Source organism: Candida jiufengensis (genome assembly GCF_024610255.1).
Source record: "Candida jiufengensis strain CBS 10846 chromosome Unknown scaffold1, whole genome shotgun sequence".
In the NCBI taxonomy this organism is placed as follows: Eukaryota; Fungi; Ascomycota; class Pichiomycetes; order Serinales; family Debaryomycetaceae; genus Lodderomyces; species Lodderomyces jiufengensis.
In genome coordinates this window covers 481,773-499,132 of record NW_026261562.1, presented here as the reverse complement: position 1 = coordinate 499,132, position 17,360 = coordinate 481,773, and the positions used below count along the sequence as shown (strand labels likewise).

At 27.2% G+C, this 17,360-nt stretch overlaps 12 protein-coding genes across 12 annotated transcripts; 9 read left to right on the top strand and 3 right to left on the bottom strand. All coding sequences in view use genetic code 12, as the record gives it.

Annotated features, from left to right (window-relative positions):
• Positions 1–414: 414 nt before the first annotated feature.
• Positions 415–4,066, top strand: HGT18 (Hgt18p; the record flags this gene model as incomplete). The annotated part of the gene is made up of 3 exons (XM_051764653.1): positions 415–486; positions 551–2,327; positions 2,550–4,066. 3 exons carry the CDS (start codon positions 415–417, stop codon positions 4,064–4,066), a joined length of 3,366 nt encoding a protein of 1,121 aa, XP_051618043.1.
• A 364-nt stretch (positions 4,067–4,430) lies between these two features.
• RPL28 (60S ribosomal protein uL15) lies at positions 4,431–5,268 on the top strand (the record flags this gene model as incomplete). The annotated part of the gene is made up of 2 exons (XM_051764652.1): positions 4,431–4,479; positions 4,868–5,268. The coding sequence occupies 2 exons, from the start codon at positions 4,431–4,433 to the stop codon at positions 5,266–5,268; spliced, it is 450 nt and encodes a 149-aa protein (XP_051618042.1).
• Positions 5,269–5,646: 378 nt separating this feature from the next.
• On the top strand, positions 5,647–6,441 carry KGF54_003999 (5'-deoxynucleotidase; the record flags this gene model as incomplete). The annotated part of the gene is made up of 1 exon (XM_051764648.1): positions 5,647–6,441. One exon carries the CDS (start codon positions 5,647–5,649, stop codon positions 6,439–6,441), a length of 795 nt encoding a protein of 264 aa, XP_051618041.1.
• Positions 6,442–6,609: 168 nt separating this feature from the next.
• Positions 6,610–7,247, top strand: ERV1 (flavin-linked sulfhydryl oxidase; the record flags this gene model as incomplete). The annotated part of the gene is made up of 2 exons (XM_051764647.1): positions 6,610–6,719; positions 6,785–7,247. 2 exons carry the CDS (start codon positions 6,610–6,612, stop codon positions 7,245–7,247), a joined length of 573 nt encoding a protein of 190 aa, XP_051618040.1.
• Positions 7,248–7,409: 162 nt separating this feature from the next.
• KGF54_003997 (uncharacterized protein) lies at positions 7,410–7,922 on the top strand (the record flags this gene model as incomplete). The annotated part of the gene is made up of 1 exon (XM_051764646.1): positions 7,410–7,922. The coding sequence occupies one exon, from the start codon at positions 7,410–7,412 to the stop codon at positions 7,920–7,922; it is 513 nt and encodes a 170-aa protein (XP_051618039.1).
• A 1,285-nt stretch (positions 7,923–9,207) lies between these two features.
• RIB1 (GTP cyclohydrolase II) lies at positions 9,208–10,302 on the top strand (the record flags this gene model as incomplete). The annotated part of the gene is made up of 1 exon (XM_051764645.1): positions 9,208–10,302. One exon carries the CDS (start codon positions 9,208–9,210, stop codon positions 10,300–10,302), a length of 1,095 nt encoding a protein of 364 aa, XP_051618038.1.
• A 493-nt stretch (positions 10,303–10,795) lies between these two features.
• On the top strand, positions 10,796–11,980 carry KGF54_003995 (ribosome dissociation factor; the record flags this gene model as incomplete). The annotated part of the gene is made up of 1 exon (XM_051764644.1): positions 10,796–11,980. One exon carries the CDS (start codon positions 10,796–10,798, stop codon positions 11,978–11,980), a length of 1,185 nt encoding a protein of 394 aa, XP_051618037.1.
• A 42-nt stretch (positions 11,981–12,022) lies between these two features.
• KGF54_003994 (uncharacterized protein) lies at positions 12,023–12,601 on the bottom strand (the record flags this gene model as incomplete). Its single annotated transcript, XM_051764643.1, has 1 exon — positions 12,023–12,601. One exon carries the CDS (start codon positions 12,599–12,601, stop codon positions 12,023–12,025), a length of 579 nt encoding a protein of 192 aa, XP_051618036.1.
• Positions 12,602–12,778: 177 nt separating this feature from the next.
• MLC1 (Mlc1p) lies at positions 12,779–13,276 on the bottom strand (the record flags this gene model as incomplete). Its single annotated transcript, XM_051764642.1, has 2 exons — positions 12,779–13,207; positions 13,274–13,276. The coding sequence occupies 2 exons, from the start codon at positions 13,274–13,276 to the stop codon at positions 12,779–12,781; spliced, it is 432 nt and encodes a 143-aa protein (XP_051618035.1).
• Positions 13,277–13,501: 225 nt separating this feature from the next.
• KGF54_003992 (3-oxoacyl-[acyl-carrier-protein] reductase (NADPH)) lies at positions 13,502–14,200 on the top strand (the record flags this gene model as incomplete). The annotated part of the gene is made up of 1 exon (XM_051764641.1): positions 13,502–14,200. The coding sequence occupies one exon, from the start codon at positions 13,502–13,504 to the stop codon at positions 14,198–14,200; it is 699 nt and encodes a 232-aa protein (XP_051618034.1).
• A 140-nt stretch (positions 14,201–14,340) lies between these two features.
• Positions 14,341–15,810, top strand: KGF54_003991 (uncharacterized protein; the record flags this gene model as incomplete). Its single annotated transcript, XM_051764640.1, has 1 exon — positions 14,341–15,810. The coding sequence occupies one exon, from the start codon at positions 14,341–14,343 to the stop codon at positions 15,808–15,810; it is 1,470 nt and encodes a 489-aa protein (XP_051618033.1).
• Positions 15,811–15,822: 12 nt separating this feature from the next.
• Positions 15,823–17,229, bottom strand: BUD22 (Bud22p; the record flags this gene model as incomplete). The annotated part of the gene is made up of 1 exon (XM_051764639.1): positions 15,823–17,229. One exon carries the CDS (start codon positions 17,227–17,229, stop codon positions 15,823–15,825), a length of 1,407 nt encoding a protein of 468 aa, XP_051618032.1.
• Positions 17,230–17,360: the final 131 nt, after the last annotated feature.

Below are 17,360 nucleotides of genomic sequence, written 5' to 3'. Positions count from 1 at the left end.
AAATTATAAGACAATTTGTTGCAAAATTAAAAAAAAAAATAAAAAAAACAAGCTTTGTTGGTTGACATAAAAATCGACTTAGTTCACAACGCAATTTTCAGATTCTTATAATTAGGTTGCTATCAAACAATATATCAGTTGTCAACTCTACTTCCAGACCCTTATATCAATTGTACTAGTTGCCAAATTTAAGTTCAAAAATTTGGTAGCATTTCTCCCACATTATTTTATTTACTTAATTTTGATCATATTTTCTAATATTTGTGTTTCAAAATAATCAATACTCAAAACAATCATTACTAATTAATAATTATTTTCATATTTACAACCAATATTCTAATCATTTTTACTAAAGAAATTGTTCATAAACTTTATTTTCTAATGTTTATATAACACCCGAAATTAAATAATATCATGAATGACGAACAAGATCCAACTACTATAAAAGCGGAAACAAACTCAGACAATGGGGTAGAAACAAAACCTGTATGTATTTATCAAATTCAATCTAGACAAAATGGCATTCAAGTACTGACTAAAATAATACTAGAAACGAAAAAAAGTGGCTCGGGCATGTACACATTGTCATAAAGCTCATATGACTTGTGATTCAGGAAGGCCTTGTAAAAGATGTGTTCAAAGAGGTTTAGATCAAACATGTGAAGATGCACCAAGAAAGCGTAAGAAATATTTAGATGATGTACCAAATTCAAGTTTAAGTATTAAAAGAACAAATAGCAATCCACAAAATGGATATGAATTACATCAAGTACAATCATTAGACTCAACGTTAGCCAATCATCAACAACACTACGGTAATCATTATAATTATGCACCACCATTACAACTGCGACAATCTAATGAGAGAATCCATCAACTACAGTCTGATCAACAACAACAACCACAGCCGCAAATTCTGAGAGGATCATCATCAGGAAGTCAAATACCATATCAGCAAATACAACAACAACCACAAACTATTCAGTCAAGTTTTCAAAATCAAACTCATGAAATATTACCATCAAATCATAGAACATATCAAGCTACAATGTTTCAACATAGTGCAACTGCTCCTGAACTCATGCAAGCAAATTCTAAATACTATGTTCAGGATATTTTTAATCATCATCAACTTCAACAATCCCAGAATCAATATCAACAACACCAACAACTAAGCCAGAATCAACATCAACATCAACAACAGAGCCAGAACCAACATCAACACCAACAACAACAACCACATAACCAACAGCTGGAGCAGCAATTACAACGACCACATTTAAATCCTACTTCACCATCATCATATATTCAAAATCAAAGGAAAACGAAATTCTTATCTACAGCTGCAGACTTGGAGTATGCAACTTTATCCAATATTTTACAAGATAATTTAGGTGGTCATCATACAACTTCAAATGAAGGTACACCGAATTCGCAACATTTTTCTCCAAATTTATCACCACATAATAATGTGCCAAACACTATTAGTAAAGTTACTTCAAGAGAAACGGCTCCAGATCAATCTACACTTGATAAGAACTCTGACATTCCACCAATTCCTTCAATAGATACTCGAACAAGCATATATGATGATTCAAAATATCCAAAATGTGACGATTCAATAAATCAATATTTATTAGGTAAAACAGATTCAGATAATATAGTAACTTTCCCAGATATAATTACAGCACTCGAGGAAATGAAAAAAAATGATTATGCAGTATATCAAGAAAGAAACTCCAAACTGAATTTATCATTCTCAATTGGAATACTGCATGAAGATAATGGCTCCACTATAGGAAAAGATGAATCAATTTTCAAAGAACCTGAAGAGATTTATGCAAAAGTAAAAAAACCATTTTCTTATACACCAGGTTATCATTCATTAATTGCTTATCTACGTAAAAGATTTTCAAAACCAATGTTGGTTAAAATGGCAGAATCAATGGCTTCTTATAGACCTTCATTCATTGCATGTACTAATTCCCTAAAGGAGCATGATTTAATTTTTATGGAACAATGTTTTCAAAGAACTTTATTAACTTATGATAATTTTATAAAGATAAGTGGTACACCAACAATAGTATGGAGAAGAACAGGAGAAATAGCTTATGTTGGTGATGAGTTTTGTATTTTAACTGGCTGGAATAAAGATGAATTAATCGGGAATGGTAAAAGGAAATTTATAGTGGAGCTATTAGATGATAAATCAGTTGTTGAATATTTTCAAGTGTTTTCAAGAATAGCATTTGGTGATTTTTTAGGTGCTACAATAACTGAATGTACCTTATTAACTCCCAAAACTGATGTTAAAATAAGAACAGGCTGTATGTGGACCTTGAAAAGAGATGTTTTTGGAATTCCTATGATGATTGTTGGGAATTTTTTACCAATAATATAAAAAGTTTTTAGTTTTTAATGTATGTATTATTTATGTCTTTTTAGTTAAACCCCTTAGTTCGTTTTACCCCTTAAATTTATTGTTCTCCAACTTTCACAAACTTAAAAAATCAATCGATAAGATTAAACAATAATATTGCAAATACAAGTTCTAAAAGCAACCATTGAATTACTCCCAAAAATGGCTTCATCATCTTCACCACATCATCATGCTAAATTGACCCCGAATCTAATAGTTTCTGTATCAATAATATGTTTGGGATCACTACAATTTGGTTATCATATGGCAGAATTGAATTCCCCAGAATTAGTATTATCATGTAGAAAGTCACAACCAGGTGCAATACCTTATGAACAATCATTTTTTGGTTCAAGAGGTTATGAAAAATGTATATCAATGACACCTGAACAAATTGGTTTGGTGACTTCTATTTTTTCTATTGGTGGATTAATTGGATCATTTTATGTTGGATATTTAGCTGATAAATATGGTAGAAAATTTACTGGTTATTTACATTGTCTTATGTATATTATTGGATCAATGATTAATGGATTGAGTAACACCTATATAAGTTTATTGATTGGAAGATTTGTTTGTGGATTAGGTGCCGGATCAGCATTAGTTATAACATCATTGTATATTAATGAAGTATCACCTATAAATTCAAAGGGGTTATTAGGATCAATGAATCAAGTTAGTATTAATGTTGGTATATTATTTACACAATTGTTATCTTTAAAATGGTCAAATGATAACGATTGGAGATGGTTATTAATTATGGGAGGCATAATAGCTATGATTAATATTGTGGTTTTAGCATTACTTGTTCATGAAAGTCCAATGTGGTTAGCAAATCAAGGTTCAAAAGATCAAGCGTTTTTTGTTTTACATAAATTAAGAGGTGGTAATTATTCATTTGTTTCTGAAGAAGTAAATAGTTGGAAAACTACTAGTTCTGAAGAAACTGAAGGATTTATGGAGAATGGTGATTTAGGAGAAGTAAATCCAGAAGAACTTGAACAACAAAAGAAAAACTCAGTAACTGTTAAAGAATATATTACATCACCTGAATTTAGACCTTCATTAATTGCATCCACTGGTATTTTAATATTACAACAATTTGATGGTATAAATTCAATTATATTTTATGGAGTTTCAGTATTAGTTTCAATATTCCCAAATCATTCAATAATCATTAATTGTTTGATATCTACAGTTAATGTTATAGTTACTTTTGGTTCAGCTACAGTAGTTGATAAATTAGGTAGGAAACCATTATTATTAATTTCAGTATCATTTTTAAGTTTAGCAACAACTTTCATGGGTTTTGGAATAATTACAAAAAGTTCAATATTATCAATTTTAGGAACTTTTACATTTATAACATTTTTCGCTATAGGATTAGGTCCAATCCCATTTTTGTTAGTAGGAGAAGTAACTCAACCAAATGCAAAAGCTTCAGCTCAAAGTTTTGGTACTAGTTTAAATTGGATAGCTACTTTTATTGTTGGTTATTTGTTTCCTATTTTGTTACATTCAATAGGTGGATCTGTTTATTTTATTTTTACTGGAATGTGTATTTTCAGTGTTTGGTTTATTTCAAAATATATACCTGAAACAAAAGGTAAAACTTCATATGCTGAAGTATGGAGTCATTTTAATTAGATTGAAATTTACATAAGGGTTTATAGGCAATACAAATATAATTTAGGATCAAATCTAGATTGTTCTGTATTAATCCGATATAAGTTGTAAGGATAAGTTAAATTAGGGTTATAAACCTATAAATGCGTGTATGTTATATCAAATATTTAAAGTATGTAAAAGTTTAAGTATTGTTAAATAATATAACACAAACATGTAATTTGGTAGCCTCTTGTAATGAATGTAATAGTTAATAGTATTGTTAGTAGATACTTTCACACACTCTCTCGCTTCTTACTATTGAAATTTTTTGACTAACAAAATTATAATTGAAATTTTTTTTTTGAATTTTTTCAATCTTAATCAAACATCATCCACATATACAATGCCTACTAGATTAACTAAAACCAGAAAACACAGAGGTAATGTTTCTGGTATGTAATAATTTATGAAACAAATTCAATGAGGAGTGAAGGGATTTGGAAAGAAGAGATAGAATGGGAGATATATCAAAGAAGATTTATGAGATGAAATTACTAAATCAATATCAATAAGACATGCAAGTAAAAGTCATTACATAGTACATTTTGTCAAATTTTTATTTGGGCCATTCAGAGTAATCAGATAACAAAAACGAAAGAAAAGACAGCCAACCACATAACAATAGGATGTAGCAATATAATTCCTGAAATCTACCGCATGTCAATCAAGTTTAATATGTCAAAAATTCAAAGTACACGATAAACCATAGATCATTCTAATCCAATCCGATACACCTCATAAATTAAAAATGAATGCATAATACTAACTTTAATTTTATAGCCGGTAAAGGTAGAGTTGGTAAACACAGAAAACATCCAGGTGGTAGAGGTAAAGCTGGTGGTTTCCATCATCATAGAACAAATTTAGATAAATATCATCCAGGTTATTTTGGTAAAGTTGGTATGAGATATTTCCATAAACAACAAAATCATTTTTGGAGACCAGAAATTAATTTAGATAAATTATGGACTTTAATTGAATCAGATAAAAAAGATGAATATTTACAATCATCATCAAAATCAGCTGCTCCAGTTATTGATACTTTAGCTCATGGTTATGGTAAAGTATTAGGTAAAGGTAGATTGCCAGAAGTTCCAGTTATTGTTAAAGCTAGATTTGTTTCAAAATTAGCTGAAGAAAAAATTAGAGCTGTTGGTGGTGTTGTTGAATTAATTGCTTAAGCATGTAAATTAATAAAAAAACCTTTTGTATACTTTAATGAAATTTTGACTTTTCGTGAATGAAAGAATAAGTTTGTAGAGCTTTTTGATAAAGAGAAGGACTCTGTATCTTGAAAATTTATCCTGTACATAAATAGCACTCATCTGTAATTAATTTCTTTGTTTACATTCCATCAATTTTGGTTGTAATAAAAACTTAAGTCTAACAACCAAAAAAAAGACTAATGATTTAATACCTTTTTATCAAATCAATAATCAATCATTTCTACAAATTCACCATCAAGATTCAACTTGACTTTCGAAAAATCTGGGGAGTCATCAAACACATATACCAAAAAAAATAAATTATTATTAATAATTCATAAATTCTAATTTTAAATGCATATAGCATCTAGAAATTCCATTAAATTATTTATAAGATTTCCAAATTTTCTAACACCTATCCCAACAATTACAAGATCATTTCATAACTCTACTTATAAAATGACATCAATAAATGATTTAAGTGAAAATCAATGGAAACCACAAGATGCTATACCTCAATTTGTTAAAGATTTAATTACTCCAGATTTAAAATCATCAAAACCTATAAATCATTTAATTGCATTTTTACAAATTATATCATCATTAAAATTCCAAAAAAGAACAGGATGGATGGATCATGGTATACCTAAGTTTGAAACAGAATCAATTGCTGATCATATGTATAGAATGTCTATATTATCAATGATTGTTCCACCATCAACAGTAAATAAAGATAAATGTGTTAAAATTGCAATAATTCATGATATAGCAGAATGTTTAGTAGGAGATATAACCCCATTTGCAGGAATAAATAAAAATGAAAAACATCGTAGAGAAAAAGATACTATAGAATATTTAAAAACTATAATAGAACCATATAATTCTGAATTTGCAAAAGAAATGGTTGAATTATGGTTTGATTATGAAGAAATTAGAAATATTGAAGCAAGATATGTAAAAGATATTGATAAATTTGAAATGATTCAAACTGCTTATGATTATGAATTAAAATTTGGTATAACTTATGATTTAGAACAATTTTATACTGCTAAAAGTGCTATAAAAACGAAAGAGGTTAAAGAATTATGTGATGCTGTTTTAGAGAAAAGGCAAAAATTGATAGAAGGTTTGAAAAAGGAAAAAAAATGAAAATTAAATTAAAATTTAGTTGGTTGAAGTTTATAGAATAAATAAAATAATTTGCATTTAATAATAAATTTAAGTGGTAAACACCGCTCAAAATAATTCTATACAAAAAAAACTAAATCTATCATCTTTTACATCCACTTCGTGCAACAACGATCTTTTAATGTAGAAATGCCTTCGCTAACAACTACAACGGAAGAGTCAACACCTGAAGATGTTCCCAAAGCATTACCCGAATTTGGAGCTTCTGGTAGAAAAATAATTTATAAAGATGGCAAACCGTATGTAATTACAAATTGAATTAATAATCAAATAAACTTATATACTAACAATTTGAAATATATAGTTGTCGAACATGTAATACATTAATGGACTTTCAATTTGCAACTGGGAAATCAATCTCATCTTCAACTCAAAAAGAGAAACAACCTACAGAATCATCTGAAAAACCCAATTTCAAACTAAAATATCCAAAAGAAGAACCACCAGATGTTTCTCAATTAGGTAAATCATCATGGACATTATTACATTCAATAGCAGCAACATACCCTGAAACACCCACTACAAAACAACAAACAGAGCTCAAACAATTTATAAATTTATTTTCAGGTTTTTATCCATGTTGGTATTGTGGTGAAGATTTTAAAAATTATATTAAAAAAAATCAACCAAAAACTCAAACACAAGAGGATTTTGGTAAATGGTTATGTGATGCTCATAATGACGTTAATAAAAAATTAGGTAAACCTCAATTTAATTGTCAATTTTGGAAACAAAGATGGAAAGATGGTTGGGAGGATAATGAATAGAATTTTAACTTATGTATATAGAAAATATAAAGTCGTGTAAATACATGTCTAGACACTAATAAAGCAAAACTATAAATGACACACCCTGGATATTTGACAACATGTTTTTAAAATATTTAGCAATTCAAGATTTACAAAATCAAGTATATCCAATTCTCAAACATGTTTAGTAGAACTTTATCAAAATCAATAGAAAGATCAAAATTTTATAACACTAATAGAAATTTTTCAATATCAGATTGGTTTAAATCATGGAAAGAAGCTGCACAAACTCAAAGATTAATTTATCCACCATCACCAACACAATTTACAACAAATAATAGAATAATAGATGTTTGGATAGATCAAAAACAAGATTTATATAATTATATAAATGTTAAACCTCCATTATTATTAAATTTTACAACTGCAACTCCAAAAACAAATAAAATAACTCAATCATTATTTGAAATATTATCTGATAAATCAAAATATCCATTAGGTAAAGAACCTGTTTATATGGTTAATATTTTAGCTGATTCTCAAGGTGGTAGAGAATTAATGATGGATTATGTTGTTGGTAATAAAATCCCAACTATATTAGTATTAAAACATCAATTACCTGTTGGTAGATATAGTCCAGATTTAGAAAATTGTAATGAACAAGATTTAATAGATTTTATAAAAACTATATAGAATGATTAATTTGATATTAATATATATATATATCAAATACAGTATTGCGATTGTAGATATTCTAAAATTTATAATCATACTTAGTATGATAAAGTAATGGTATAAAATATTAATAAAGTAGGTATCGGATTTAAGATCGGATAAATTATAAATTACTAAACAAAAAAATTTCAGTATTTAAATATGTACTTACGGAATTATATTATTAATTGTTACATATTATTACTAAACAATTAACATATGAAAAATATTTGAGAAATTATGGGGGAAATTATTGAATGATTTTTGAGTTCATATATTTATATCATTTTGTTAATAATCTTTCAACATCATCAAATCTAATTCAAAAGAATTACTTTTATTTATATAAAATCTAAAGATTCCCTTAAATTTACAAATTATTAAGATAAATTTTTTGAAGGGTAATTATAAATTTCTTATTTATTAAATAAATTTATAAATTTATAAATTCCACAATTTTAAAAACAATTTTGATTCATCTTTAAAAAATTCAATTCATTTAATAGTTTTTACAATTTATTCAATCTTTTTAATATATCATATTCTTGGGAACTGAATTGATATATTGTCATTGAGAGATCATATCATATTTCAAAATCGGTAACACAAAATACTATTTGAAAGATTTCTATATACATTCTTTTAATAATTGGTTAAAACTAAACAAGTAAAAACATTGAGATCTATACTATTCATAAGTTAATTATAAGTCTTTAAATTAATTTTCAAGAGATATCATTCAAAAATAAGAGATTTCAATATCTTCAATTGAAAATTAAAAATCATTAATTTATTTAACATCATTTGTCATAATTACCACTTAAACAATTTATTATTAATTATTTAGTAATTAATAATTTAATTTTTACTAATTACAAAATTTAAATAGTACGAGAAAAAATCATTTTTACACACAGTGAAAAAAAAAATCTATAGTGGGGGAATGACTATTAATATAATTAACAATATTAATAATAATTATAATAATACAGAAACAACAACCACAACTACTACTCCAACTACTACTACTAAAAGAAGTAAGAAGTTTAATAAAGATAGATCAGTCGTTAATATAAATCAAAAATTAAAGGAAGAACTTCAAAATCCGAACTCGAACTATCAATTGTGTAATAATTTTTCAAATTATACAGTACCAAATACTTCTATATCAAATCATCAAATACATCAATTTCAATTAGATTATTCAAAACAATTACAATTATATAGTTTACTCAAGTCAAATAATTTAAATACTGAACAAATCATGTCATTATTACAACATCCTCAACCTTCAAATAGGAATACTAATATACAACAGCAACATCAACATCAACATCAACATCAAACTAATGGAAGTCTACCTAAACATTTTATACCTGATGTTACAAGAATTCCCATGGTAACTCCAAGACCATCTAGTTCAACATTACCTATTCAATCAAAACAAATTGGTACTCCACAACCTCCACCAATAATAACTCAAGATATGAGAAATCAAACAAATTTACCTAATGAATTACCAATAGTAAAATGTATAGCAAGAGCTCGTATACCAACTACTCAAGGTCCTGATATTTTTTTACATTTATATGAAAATAATATTGATAATAAAGAACATTTAGCTATAGTATTTGGAGAAGATATAAGATCAAGATCATTATTTAAACAACAACCTGGTGAATCACAACAAGATAGAATGACAAGGGGTGCATATATTGGTAAATTAACACCAGGTAGAAATATAGCAGATTCATTTATAGATTCAAATAATAAAGAACATAATTTAAAATTTGATACCCATGGAAATTTAATAATTGATGAAAATACTTATTCATTACCTAGTTTAGTAAGAATACATTCTGAATGTTATACTGGAGAAACAGCATGGAGTGCAAGATGTGATTGTGGAGAACAATTTGATCAAGCAGGTAAAATTATGGGAGAACAAGGTCATGGATGTATGGTATATTTAAGACAAGAAGGTAGAGGTATTGGATTAGGAGAAAAATTAAAAGCATATAATTTACAAGATTTAGGAGCTGATACAGTTGAAGCAAATTTAATATTAAGACATCCAGCTGATGCAAGAAATTTTTCATTAGCAACTGCTATATTATTAGATTTAGGTTTGATAGAAATTAAATTATTAACAAATAATCCTGATAAAATTATAGCAGTTGAAGGTAAACATCAAGAAATTAAAGTTATCGAAAGAATTCCAATGATTCCTTTAAGTTGGAGTATTGAAGGTAAATTAAATGGTAATGGTATAAAAAGTAAAGAAATTGATGGTTATTTAAGTACCAAAATTGAAAGAATGGGTCATTTATTGGAGAAACCTATTAAAATTAATAATTAACAGGAAAAAAGAAAAAGTTACTTGCATAATTGAATTTTTGAGTATTTTTAATGATATGTATATAATTTATAATGAGATTAAAAACAAATGAAAAGTTACAGATTTTAAATTAGGAGTTAATATATAATAGACAGATTAATTTATTCGTTTATACATATGTTTTATCTTGTAGTTTCTCAGCGCAAGGCTAAAAAAGTTTGGGGGTATTTGGTAGCCAATTTTCTGCAAACACTTGACAGCTTACAAATTCCTATAAAGTATAAAGTTTGAGTTGATTCAAATACATTAAATCTGTCAAATTGATATCCTGAAGAGCTTAATATCTTCTCTATTCATACAAACTCAAATTTAATTGATTACTTTGGTGTATGATGTCATTGGCTAAATTACTGCAAAATTGAAAAATGATACAAAGAGAAAAACTTTAAATTAATATTTCAAAATCTAATAGTTTAAAGATACAACCAAACACTCAAAACATAACTATTCCAAAATGCAAGTTAAAAATAAAGTAAAATTAAAAGATAAAAACGTTGCTGTCACTTTAATACCCGAAGATTCAGAAGATTTATGGTACTTATACAATTTAATAAAAAAGGGAGATACAGTACAATTATTAACTCATCGTAATGTTAAAAAGGGTAATCAAAATCAAATAACTAAAGGAAAATCCAAAATGGAGAAAATTTTAGTAAAATTAAGATTATTAGTAGAAGATATTGATTATATAGCTAGTGATTTAACAATGAGAATTAATGGGAAATCATTATTACAACAAGAATTTATACCATTAAATAGTTATCATACAGCAGAAATTGAATTAAATAAAGAAGTAAGTATAGTTAAATCAAGTTGGGATGAATATGATATGACATTACTAGATGAATTATGTTCAATTGAGAAAAAAGCTGATATAGGAGCAGTTATATTTCAGGAGGGAGTAGCTCATTTATGTTATGTTACTGAACAAATGACAGTATTACAATCTAAAATTGAAAAATCAATACCGAGAAAAAATAAAGACTATGGAACAAAAGAACTAGATAAAGCATTAAATTCATTTTATAATATGATAATCCAAGGAATTATTCGACATTTTGATTTCAATAAATTAAAAGTTATTATATTAGCATCACCTGGATTTTTAGCTAAAACTTTATATGAAAAATTAATTCAAGAATGTACAAATATGCAAAATTCATCATCAACTAAAGATACAAAGGTTTTCCAATCAATATTAAATAATAAAAACAAAATATTAGTAACTCATTCATCAACTGGTTATTTACAAGGATTAGAAGAAATACTAAAAGATCAACAACTGTCTAAAAAATTAGCAGATACAAAATTCTTAGAAGAAAGTCAAGCATTAACTAAATTTCAAAAAGCTCTTAATGATGATGATGATAGAGCATGGTATGGTAAAGAAGAAATCATAAAGGCATTAAATATGGATGCTATAAGATATTTAATGATATCTGATGAATTATTTAGATCAGATGATATTGAAACTAGAAGAGAATATATTAATCTTGTAGAACAAGCTAAAAATATGGGTTCAAAAGTTTATATTTTTTCAAGTTTACATGAACTGGGTATACAATTAAATCAATTAACTGGTATTGCTGCTTTATTAAAATATCCAGTACCTGATTTAGATGATTCTGATGAAGAATAATCAAAACATAAAACTATTTATAAAACAAGAATGCATCACTCATTATTTAAATCTTCTTTTATATTCATTTATATACCAAACATTACCATTTCTTGCATTTATTAATAAATCTTGTATTATACCTAAAATAAATCCACTTATTGTTCCCTTTATTATCATTTTCCTACTTTGAATATAACTTAATTGTTTATATCTTGTATATATAGTTGATCCTAAAGCAGCAGCAATAGTAGTATTTAAAAAATCAATTTGTCCTCTTATTAAATCTAAACTATATTCTAATAAAAAGAAACAACCAACTATTGAACTAAATTTTAATCCTGTTTTGATGGCTTGTGAAGTACCACCAACAATTAATTCATAATTCTTTCTTTTATGATAGAAATACCACCCACCTTTTGTTCTTGGTAATCTATGACCATTTTCTACTAAATATCTATTTGAAGTTTTTTGTATACCATCATAAAAACCTGCAAATATTCCAATTAATCCTGATGTGGTTGCTAATGCTTCTATTCTATCTTTGGGGAATAAATGGAATCTTTGATTATTTCGTAGAGATCCTTCTGTTGGAAAACTTCGTAGTATACTTGATTGTGGTTGTGATATTTGTTCTGACATATTTGATCTGGTTTTAGAACGATTCAAATTGTGTTTTGAAAATCGTATACTTTTAGTGCGAGATATTATAGAAGTTCAGATTAAAGAGATTTTACACATTGTAATACAACACAACCACCAGTCAAGTTTCCCTTTAACTAAATTACCCAAATATATATTAATCTATTTAACTTAAATCTATTGATCTAATATAGATTTGACAAATTCAACATAATCAACATTACCATCAGATGTTACATTAACTCCCTTTAATAATTCATCAACTTCAGAATCACTTAATTTTTCACCAATTGAAGTTAAAATATATTTCAATTCACCAACTCCAATATAACCAGTTTGTTCTTTATCAAATACTTGAAACCCCTTTATATAATCTTCAGGATTTCCTAAAGGTTTGAAACCATCAGGACGATTTATAATTTCTTGATATTGATCAAAATTAAAATCAGAACCTTTTATTGTAGATTGTAATTCTGATATTTCTGCTAATGTTGGATTTTGTCCTATTGCTCTTAATAAATCTCCTAAATGTTCTACTGGGATTTTACCAGTTCCCTTTTTATCAAAAAGTGCAAATGCATCTCTATATGTTTTGGTATTTTGTGACTAAAAAAAGGACAAGTTAGTATTCATGAAAGAACTTTTAATTTATAAAAATCGTAAACAGCATACCATTGTAAGTTTGAGGGTGTGATTGATATAGTTTTAGATGTAAAGTTTGGTTGATTATTATTGAGATCAAAAAAAATAAATTTATTTAAAAATGTAAACAAAACTAACTAAACACGTACAAATTTGCACTACCAAAGACTGTACCTTAAATTTTGAGTTATTGGTCTAGACGAAATCAAAGATTCGATTAGTGACATAGGTCCACAACCTTAGATCAGTCAATGTTCCATGTTTAAAGGTCAAAATGCTTTAATTACTGGTGGTTCAAGAGGAATTGGTTTAGCAATTGCATCAAAATTGGCATTAAATGGAGCTTCAATAACTTTATTAGCAAGAAATGAGGAACTACTTCAACAATCTGTCAATCAATTATCAACTGATCATAACCAATCACATTCTTATAGATCAATTGATTTACTACTGCTCATCAAACTGGAGACAGATGTGCAAAATTTACGAAAATCAATTACTCCACCAACTATTCTCATCAATTGTGCAGGTATAACTACTCATTCATTACTACATCAAACAGATCAACAATTAATCTCAGATACCATAAATCTAAACCTCACAATAGCAATAATACTTAGTCAGTTATTCATCAAAGATATGATACGACAAAAGAAGCTAAATCCATCGATATTAAACATATCTTCAATATTATCTTACACAGATCATGTAATATCAGGAACATCAGTATATGCAGCATCAAAAGCTGGTCTTTTAGGATTTACAAAAAGTTTATCTCATGAATTACGTGATATAATTAGAGTTAATGCTTTATTACCTGGTTTAGTTAAAGAAACTGATATGGGTTTGAAAGTTAAAAGTGATTTAGAACCAATCTCTTTAGATGATGTTGCTAATAAAGCTATTGATATTTTGAAAGATAAATCAATTAATGGGCAATGTATTCGTATAGATTAATAATAGATAAATTTTGTTGAATAGACAATTTTGCAACAATTAGAATTATCCTGTATAATATAATCTCACCCTTTATTGAAATATTTCAATAATCAAGTTTACAACCAAATATTATTTTAATATCTATTCAAACTTCACAAATGTTATTCAGACAACTTCTACTATGTACATTGATACAGTCACTAACAAATGCTGATATAATTGGAGTCAGTCCCGAAAACAAACATTTATATGAACCAACAATTGATGAAAATGGTAACAAAATATGGCATTGTCTAAATGATTCTTCAATAATACTAAATTATGATCAAATAAATGATGATTTATGTGATTGTCCAGATGGATCAGATGAACCGGGAACAAACGCATGCCCCAAACCTCCATATAAATTTTATTGCGCTAATAACGGTCATTTTCCAGGATATATAGATCAATTTAAATTAAATGATGGAGTTTGTGATTATGATATTTGTTGTGATGGATCAGATGAATATAAAATTGGAGGTTGTGAAAACAAGTGTGAAGAAATTCATCGTCAGTATGAAGAATATAAAAATGAACAATTAAGTTTTATCAATAAAGCACTTGAAAAGAAACAAAAAATAATTGAATTAGCTCAAAATAGGAGAAAGAGATTGATTGAAAATTTACATAAATTCGAGAGACAAATACCTGAAAAAAGAATGGAACTAAACAAATTGAAAATTCAATTTGAAAATTCAGAATTAGATCAGCAAGATATTTCTGTATTTGAAGGTTTACGGGATCATTTTGATGGATTGGTTGATAGAATAAATTCACATAAGAGAGATATACTAAAACAAGAATCAAAAGTTCAAGCTTTAGAAAAAATTTTGGAAGTTTTGTCCAAAAATTTTAATCCCAATTTTAATGATCCTGCTGTAAAAGAATCAATTCATAAGTACCAAGAATATGTGTCAAACAAAGAAGAAGATATATTAGAGGATATTCACGAAACAAACAAATTAATAAACAATTTGATAGAAAAAGCCAAATCCATACCACACAGCAGTACAGCAGAAGATTCTGTCCATCATTCACCACCAACAATATTTAATATGATACATTATTATTTCCAATTTTTTGCTAACACATTTCTTAAAAAATCGGTAATTGAATATCATTCGAATTTGTCACAGAATGAATTAACTCACAAAATAGAGAACCTAGAAAAAGAACTCGAACAAATTGAGAAAAAAATCTCAATAGTCAAATCAAACTTAAATTTAAATTATGGACCAAATGATATATTAAGAGCTTATGATCAAGTAACAATTTCAAAAAATTTGGGTGGTTACAATTATAGAATTAATTTATTAGATGGTATAAATCAAGATGATGTTTTCATTGGTAAATTTAAAGAATACAAGAATGATAAACTTTATTATAATAATGGTGATCGTTGTTGGAATGGTCCAAAACGTTCAGCAACTATTGAATTTATATGTGGTGAAGGTCCTGAATTAGTGTCTGTTAGTGAACCAGAAAAATGTCATTATCATTTTATAATTCAAGGAGAGTCATGGTGTAATCCAATAACTGAAGAAGAACTAAAATCAAATTTTAAAATTGATTATCATTTATTATGAATATAGTCCTTTTTAATCAAAAGTAATTTTTTTACCTTGAAATTTAACATTTTTTAATTTTTCTTCAGCTTGTTTTTTAGCTTCCCAAGAAGGATGAATTTTTTTATCTTCAAATGGTATTTGTGGTGTTACTGATTTTCTTTCACCTAAAGGTTCAGAATTAGAACCAGTTGGTTTTTGTTTCTCTAATGCTAATTTTGCCTTTAATTCTCTTTTACGTTGTCTTTCTTCAAATTCTTCTTGTCTTTTCTCTCTTTCACTTTTAACTCTTTCTATATCTTTTACAATATGTTTTGCTGATTTACCATATTTTTGAGCCCAAATTTTTTGCCTTGCTCTTTGTCCTCTTCTGTTTTTACGTTGTTGAGTTATTTCTTTTACTACTTTATCATTATCAACGTCTTCATCTTCATCATCTGATCCTCCTGAATAATACCCTTGTGCTAATTCTGGTAATTCATATTTATCTTCTTGTTTGTCTTTTTTAGCTTTCTTCTTAGGTGGCTCTTCTTCAAAGAAATCATCAACAGAATCATCCAGTTCTTCGTCGCTTGATTCCTCAGAGTCCTCTTCCTCTGATGGTTCTTCATCAGTAACTTCATTGTAGTTTATATTTGAGTTTAATTCTTCTCCATTTTCTTCATCCTCTTCATCTGAAGCACCTTCTAAATTATCATAGGCAGCATATTTTTCAAATTGTTCCTCAATATCTGATTCATTCTCTGAGTGTTCTTCTTCTTTATGATCGTCCCTTTCGACTTCATCCTCCTCCTCCGTATCTTCGTTCTCTTCGTCTTCTTCATCTTCTTTATCCTCATTGACTTCTTTGCCCGTTTGTTTACTTCTTTCGGCTATATCATGATTGCTTAAATTTCCCCTTACCATTTTAAAACTCCATTCAATATCTTGTAAGATAGTTTTGACATTTTTATTATTCCATATATTTGAACAGTAGTTATTTACATCTTTTGATTTTTGACAATATTTTATGAAAAATTGAGAAGGATTTGAAGGATTAGATTTGTCTTTTATTATTTCTTGTAAATTGTTCGGTATGTATTCTGGAGGATTTGATTTTAGCTGTTTGTTTAGCAAAATTGTGGTTGTGATGGATTTGATTAATTTTGATGTAATTAATTGATTTATAAATTCTTCCTTCTTGAACTCATCAGAAGGAGGCGATTTTAGCTTAATAATCTTATTTATTTCTTTCTCTAATTTTTTATACGCTGAGTGATATTTATTTTCAAAAAATTGAGTTTTCAACTCTAATATCTCCTTTTGAGCATCTTCTTTATTTGTAGGTAGTTTCTTGATAAGTTTATTATTATGTTTCAATGCAAATAGTAATTTTTTCGTATGTGGGAATCTTGGTGGAAAATCTTCATATTTTGCTTCTAGTAAGTCTAGTTTCCACATTTGATTCGTGGATTTCATCTTCAATAATTATCTTGTTAATGAATTTAGTTGCAAAATATTAATATAGTGATGAGATCAAAATAATCTCGTAAATATTTTTTTATTTTTTTAAGTGGTTTTTTAATATCATA